Consider the following 7406-nt stretch of genomic DNA (forward strand, 5'->3'; position numbering starts at 1 on the left):
TGAAGGCTTAGCTATAGTGAAGTATTAACCAAGTCTATATGACTATAATTGCATGCAACGTAATGCAGCGTGTAAACGGGTGATTTCATTTCACCTTTATGACTGTGTTTGTTTCCGAAAAATGTGAAATATCAGCAATAATATTGAGGTTTGGCTAGCTGAGGAAAACAATTTGCTTCGTTTGAAATGGTGAGGGGTTGCTGCATGCATGTAATCACTATTTCTAGCATAGTCATACTAACTCAGTTTCTTGATAAAAGACGTCGGGAAGTGTTTTTGTCTATGTTGGGCAGTTGTTATACCACATTAATGATGCGAAGATCTCAAAATATTTTCATATTTGCTTCGTTTATATGCTTGCTTTTATTTTTCGAGTATTCGATCATTTTTGTTTCATTTTCATTTTAGTTAAACTTGTAATCCTCTTGCTTCCAATTTCAGAGCGTTAAATTATGGATCCCTTGGCATGCATGTTACTAGCGCATGAAATAGCACATACTTTGGGCAAGAAAGGTATGATCAAGCTTCCATTGTAGAAGGAAGAGTTGCGCGCTAGAAATTTTAGGTACCCCGGTTAAATGTATATGTCTGTTTAAAGGGTCCGAAGAAGATGGCTAAGAATTTCGTTGTAACTAACCTTCAAGCATTTCATGGCCAGAAAATTCGGACATATTTAACATTCTACTTCCGCCTAAATTTGCATATGGTGTCAAAATAAAGCTTTGTGAGTTTATAGTAAACTGTAATGTGCACAGTACTAAACGCTAAAAATACACCTTTAGGTAGGTCGATTATAATTTGCCTTAATTGCTCGTTGCAGAGCAAGTTAATCTTAATATTTTTATACAGTATTACAAAATGTTTTATCAGTATTCGTCCTGCATTTTCAAAACAAAGTTTTGGTCATTTATCACGTTGAATACCATATAAAACGAGAACCGTAATAGCGTAGAAATAAAATAAAAATGCAGAGCCGACATAAACCTTTGCCAGCAAAATATTACCTCAGGATCTTCAATATGACACGAGTTACAAGAAACAACCAGGGCAAATAGCAAAGATGCAATGATTTTCTTAAATTTTGCAAAATTTAAGAATGCGCAATATAATTTATAGTTCTGCAAACGAATAATATTTGAACAGATATGCAAATTTGCTACGGCAATCTGCATATTCCATGTCCGCAATTTCTGGCCATGTTACGTATACCTTCAAAGTTAAAAAAGTTTAATAATCGATTTGCTATCGCACAATTGTGCGCTGTAGTTGGGGATACATTTACACTCTGTGTAGATAGATAAGACCTTTTAAATTGTCATATACGTATACCGTAAAAGATTGAAAAATGCGGTTAAAAATGAATTTGCTATCGCACAGTGGCGCGCTGTATTGGGGTACGTTTATGTACGCTGTACATTCGATGTTACGCGCTGTGTGGGTATTTCACTTCGCAAGTCAGGCTATCCTACCTATGCTCCACGGCCACTCTGCGGCAAAACCATGCTGGTTATGTGACAGCGCAAAATTGCCCAAAATATGGGAGATTTTTAATTAGTGCTTGGTTCATCTCTAAGGGAGGGGTGGTAAAGTCAATATACCACTTCTGCTATTTTTAGCACTTGTGACAGTCCAGATGGGTAGGGATAAAATGCGTATACGGATTATGGATGGCGGATTGAAAAATGCGGATGAGGGGGTAAAATGCGAATCGGGAGGATAAAATGCGGATGAGGGGTAAAAATGCAAAAAAAACATGTATGCTGAAAGCTGGAACTTTAAAAATATGAATTTATTGCATGCCTTTCTTAAAATTTGTTTATCACCGCAATGGATGCCGCTGTGCCGCATGTGTTTTCGATTTCGTGCAAGAGAGAATCTGCAGATTTGTGAAGACATTAATTTTCCATCGATGTCTGTTTCTTTTTATTATTTCGAGCGAGTTGACTACAAATGGACGTATGACAGTGAAGACATTAATGGCGATAAAAATCCGCTGATAAGACGATGAACTAATGCTTTGCGTGAGTTTCGGTGAAAAAGAAGACGTCATAAAAACAATCATGACCCGTGTGCAAGTTAATATTTTCCGGGGGGTTACAGATGGCATCCTCAGCTCTTTCATGTAGCTTTTTCATATTGGGTTGATTAATTAATTTAGTATTGCTTAAAATTCGATCGCAAATTCCAAGAGGGAGAACGCACATGAATTGGCTGCATCTTTTGTCGGGTGCGACATGCCTGATTTCTCCTTGCTGTTTTGCATTTCTGTCTGATAATTTGGCTTAAAGTTTTGTGATTGTTTTGTTTTGTTCGCATACATTTTATATAAATGACACACTTGATAATTTTACTTATTTTCGTCAGCGAATACTGCTTTGGATGCATGTCAAGGTAATAAACAGCTACTGGCAGGGGTGGATCCAGCACTAGTGCACTAATTTGCATGACACAAGAAAACTGCTCAAAATAAACTTTTAGTTTTGTAATGCAAATTAGTGCACTAGTGCTGGATCCACCCCTGGCTACTGGAATGCATATTTGACATGTGGGCATCATATTATTATATCGTTAATTAAAGACGTATATCAGCGATTTGATCATGAACTTGTGCGCGTTGGTTCAAATTAATTTTTTTGCATTTTATATAAATGACACACTTGATAATTTTACTCATTTTCGTCAGCAAATACTGCTTTGGATGCATGTCAAGGTTATAAACAGCTACTGGAATGCATATGTGACATGTGGGCATCATACTATTATATCGTTAATTAAAGACGTATGTCAGCGATTTGATCATGAACTTGTGCGCGTTGGTTCAAAATAATTAATTGTCGTTTCAAAAGTTGCAAATTTCACTGAAAATATCTCGTAACTTATGAAAGGAGCAGAGAGTTTTCAATAAATCAGCCTTTATGTTTATAAAGCCTTGACGGGCATCCAATATTCAGTATTTCCTGAATACATCAGTTAACGAGCACAACTCTTAGATATCAAGATAGTGCTTTGAACTGTTTAATCGGGCGCTGAAGTGCTAAATTTATATTACCTTTTTCAATACACACTGCTGACTTCGATCTCTACAAACAGGTGGGCAGTTCGACGAAAACGGAAACATCAAACAATGGTGGACAAAAAAATCGCACAAAAATCTCGTGAAAATATCGAAATGTTTCGTTGAACAGTACAGTAAAGTGAAAGTTTTTGGCGTACAGGTTGGGTTTGCCTGTGGTTTTCTTCTTATTTCTTTTTGTATTTCGTTTGCAGTTTTTTTCGTTTGTCGTTTAACATTATGTATACTGCTTCTACAACGACTTCACTTTTACATATCAAAAAATTATATTTCATGTCATAATGGCTACCGAAATAATATGCAGATCGTGCATGGTTTAACTTGCCGGTCGAGCACCAATCTCCACTGCGAGGAAAGTCAAATCACATATGTCTTTAATAATGTCAAGACATTATTATATTATATTATCATATCTTATATCAAATATTCAGACAAATATATAGCCGTTATGGCATGAAAAGTTATATTGTTAAGCAATTGTGCCATTACGGGATGATATAGTAGCTTCGTAACGTATTCTTCTGAGAAACCCTATATATGTTGAGATGATTGTCACAATTATATTTATAGACTCATCATAGACTCATCGCTATTGCTTAATTGTCCAATTAGGTTGACGGCAATTCCACCCTTGCAGAAAATATTGCTGATAATGGAGGATTAAAGTATGCTTATAGGGTAAAGTGTAATATTAGTATCTACATAGCTACCTATGTATAAAAGTGTCCCAGCTTTCATTAGTATAGTTATATAATGCCCCATCATCTCTTTTTTTAGGCATATCAAAATTTTAGGGGAAAATACGGGAATGAGGGAATGTTACCAGCACTTCCATTTACTAATGATCAACTTTTCTTCATTAGTTTTGCACAGGTAACAATTTGCATCAGGCAATTTTGATTTGCCGGGATGCAAGAATTAGCATATGCAACTGCTGATCATGTTGCGCGAAGTCTCACGCAAGCTGCCATCCCAAAATATCAGTGCACAAGTACTCGGTCACATATGGAATCAAATTCCTCCTCCGTATTTATGAGGAGGAAAATCCCTCTCGGACGACAATGCTCCTTCTGCTTACAGTTCCATTGAGGCCGATCGAATATTCACGTAGGCGGCGACTTAGGCCGGATGAATATTTCTTCGGTTGTTTCTCCGAAAAAATTAGGCTCTACTTGCCACTTATGCCGGGATAAGGAATTGCTAAATGCGTTTCTGTGTACAACATGATCCAAAACACGGTATGATCAACGGACTTGACAAAGCTTGAATATGCAAGGCGGTGATCATGACTCTTAAGTCCAAAAAGAACAATACCGCCAATAAGAACAAAACATTTTCCTTCTTTAGACGATGTGTGCAAAATATAGCGACGACATAAATTGGCTGAGAGCGACGGTTTCTATTTATTCTCTTGATCCTGTCAGGTGAGCAATGAATGTTGTCGGCTGAATCTCGTGAAAACCACATTTCACGGTGTCCTTTTAATGTTTCAGGGTGCAGGTCCCTTTGCACAATGTCCCTGCCTTCAGTAGAGCATTTGGATGCACGCCGCCGAATAATACGTGCGCAGTGTGGTAAATTTAGAGGGAAATAATCCTGGAGTGTACTTTATTACGTATTTCAATGATTTTGTAGTTTTCTTTTCTGAAAACAATTCCTGATCACCAGAGCAGGAAATATCAGGAAATTGTGGCAAAACTTGGCAACAGTCTAATGAACAGTCTAATGAGCAGTCTAATGAGGAATAGTCTATAATCGACAAAATTACAGTAACACGGTAGTACGCCAATATAATACGATAACGTAGAACAGAATTTTCGTAGTCTAGTATGAACCTGATTAAGAAAAAACAATTCAATTTTAACCAAAAAGCTTCGGGCACTCTTTTCTTTGTGGGAATCAAAGAAATATGAGAAAGTGTTAGAAATTAAAAAATTTTGGAATGAAGATGTTTTCATCAATAAAATAGGAAATCATGATATGTTTGTATAAACACTTAGTCAATACATGCACCACCGATCTATATATTGACAGGTTAACCTACTATGCATTATATATTAAGGGATAAATTTTTCTGTTCAAAAGTGATCACAATAAGAACTGAGAAGCACTGAAAAAATCATCATTTTCAACCAAAACAGTTTGTAAGGGAAACATCTTACCTAACTCTAATTTAGCGAATTTCCAGATGTTTCAAAAAAAGTCTAAAAGTGCTAAAATAACTTCTATCTCAGTATGAACCAGAGAAACTTGAGAAACCTAAGAGAAAATTGAACCAGTTTTTTCCAGTCCGATGGTTATCTGAAATGTAATTTTCTGATCATTTTTGTTATGGATTAGAGTCAATATTTTTCTCCCTATATTCAGTTTATTTGCGACAGTACGCTAGTTGTAATTTTTAAAAAGATGCGAATATATAAGTTAAGAGCTTATTCGAATTCTAAATTCTAAACGACTGTTTAAAATAACGGTCAGTTCTCCATGATCTTGCAGCTCCATTTAGTCAAAATAGAATATAAAGAACGGATATTGCATTGTAGATAAACATAAAAAAATTTCGATCTAATGTCTTTAGTATTATATAGAAGAACAATAATTTATCGTCCATTTTTCATATGGCGAGGCACCCGGCCCGGTACAGATTTCGACACGCTGAAATAATGTTCTCCTATGTCAGAAATATGTGTCCCCTCACCAACACACAGATTAAAAAAAAAATTTTGAAAAGTTAAACCACAAATGCTGGAATATTTTCAGAAAGTTGACATAAAACACGGTTGTCAATAAGTCAAAATTGTATTTCTAAAAAGATATTGCACGCGCGCACGCAAGAATGAAATTAGTCAAACTATGTAATACGTCATACTTGTCATAACTTTTGGGGTGCGTAGTCCGTGGCTGTAGTTGATGTCTTCTTTCTTAGAGTTGGTTAAAACAACATTCCATGAAGATTATTCAATTATTACAGGTATACCAGGGAGCCACTAAAATATACTATGCTGCCCCGCAATATTATAAGTAGAAATGACCAGACTTAACCTTCTAAGTTTATACACTGGCGGTCTAAAAGAACTGCTCAAAACAAGTTAAAGTGCTCTCAAATGAACGAAACTGTCCCTCTAACAATATAATTATACGAGTAAATATAGACTAGATTTTGTTGACCCTCTTTTGGCCTTACAATTTGACCCTCTTTCGGCCTTACACCAGCGTGGCATACTTTCTGTTAAGGTGGTAATCTTCACGGTGAAAAGAAATCCATCCTATGGACAGTCTTTACAGCAACGAATTATTTAATTTACGCCATAATCGCAGTCGACTCTATATAATCTTTAAAGTGATATTTGGTTTATCAAAACTCCGTATTACACTTTCAAAAACTCTTTTTAAAGTCTAAGCGATGATGTAAAGTCTTAAATCGTTAGTTAACCCTTCGTAAAACGACATACCAAGCTCATATAGTACTTGTGAAATAATGCATTCTAATCTAGTACACTCGCACGGTGCTCCCCACCGGCTCGGGGACAAGGAAATTATAATATATGACTAACAGGGGCTTAATATATAATTGAGTAGGGAACATACTTGGTTCATGGTCCATATGGAAATAATGAGATTGTGCGATCACTCTTGCATATTTCAAATTCAAGTTAACGATCCTTTGTTGCGAGGACGAAAGCCTAAAATGTGTCCCGAGGCGATATAAGATTTATTATTAATATATACCGCTTGTCAAAGTTTGGTGTTCGTAGCGTTTCATTGGTCGAGAGCGAATCACGCGAGAGTGACGAAATTTTGGTGTGACCACCGCGACCCCCTGCAGAGTGAGATAACGTGTTATCCCATGGGAAATAACAACTTTTATCCATTTGAAATGAATGGATATTTCGTTGTTTACCTTGTAGTTTGGTTTTTCTTTGACAAGTGGTATATAATAAAAAACTTATTTACTGAGAACTCAGAAAACATTATGTTTTGTGGGGGTCTCGGGTCCACAAAACATAACGTTTCCTTCGTTCGCAGTAAATAAGTGTTAATTATTATATACCACTTGTCAAAGTTTGGTGTTCGTAGCGTTTCATTGGTCGAGAGCGAATCACGTGAGAGTGACGAAATTTTGATGTCGCCCGCGCGACCCCCAGCAGGGGGAAACAATCACGCCGGGCTAGAACACCCGAAAATTCAGCCATATGTTTGTCGGGGAAATAATTCAAAATGACCGCCAAAATTTCAAAATGGCCGCCAGGGAGGCGGAGCTATAAACCATGAATAATTTATAAATAGGTGCGATGAGGTTCAAAAGGTGATAGCTTAGTATAAACGAAATTTATCT

The 7406-nt window shown here is 36.5% G+C and overlaps 1 protein-coding gene across 1 annotated transcript; it reads left to right on the top strand.

The window, feature by feature from the left end:
• The first annotated feature begins 452 nt into the window (after positions 1-452).
• LOC114532923 (endothelin-converting enzyme 1-like) lies at positions 453-4736 on the top strand. The gene is made up of 6 exons (XM_028554507.1): positions 453-513; positions 3091-3215; positions 3686-3751; positions 3851-3946; positions 4421-4497; positions 4567-4736. Exons 1-6 carry the CDS (start codon positions 453-455, stop codon positions 4649-4651), a joined length of 510 nt encoding a protein of 169 aa, XP_028410308.1. The 3' UTR covers positions 4652-4736.
• Positions 4737-7406: the final 2670 nt, after the last annotated feature.

This window comes from Dendronephthya gigantea, unplaced genomic scaffold (genome assembly GCF_004324835.1).
Source record: "Dendronephthya gigantea isolate DGI-Jeju-01 unplaced genomic scaffold, DenGig_1.0 000082F, whole genome shotgun sequence".
In the NCBI taxonomy this organism is placed as follows: Eukaryota; Metazoa; Cnidaria; class Anthozoa; order Malacalcyonacea; family Nephtheidae; genus Dendronephthya; species Dendronephthya gigantea.

What these genes read in the sequence shown, in the direction of transcription:
- LOC114532923 (XM_028554507.1), top strand. Translation starts at nt 453, where the DNA reads ATGGATCCCTTGGCATGCATGTTACTAGCGCATGAAATAGCACATACT. An exon ending in ACATACTTTGGGCAAGAAAG is followed by an intron (nt 514 to 3,090) that starts GTATGATCAAGC and finishes CTCTACAAACAG; the next exon opens with GTGGGCAGTTCGACGAAAAC. An exon ending in TCTTCATTAGTTTTGCACAG is followed by an intron (nt 3,947 to 4,420) that starts GTAACAATTTGC and finishes TTCCTTCTTTAG; the next exon opens with ACGATGTGTGCAAAATATAG.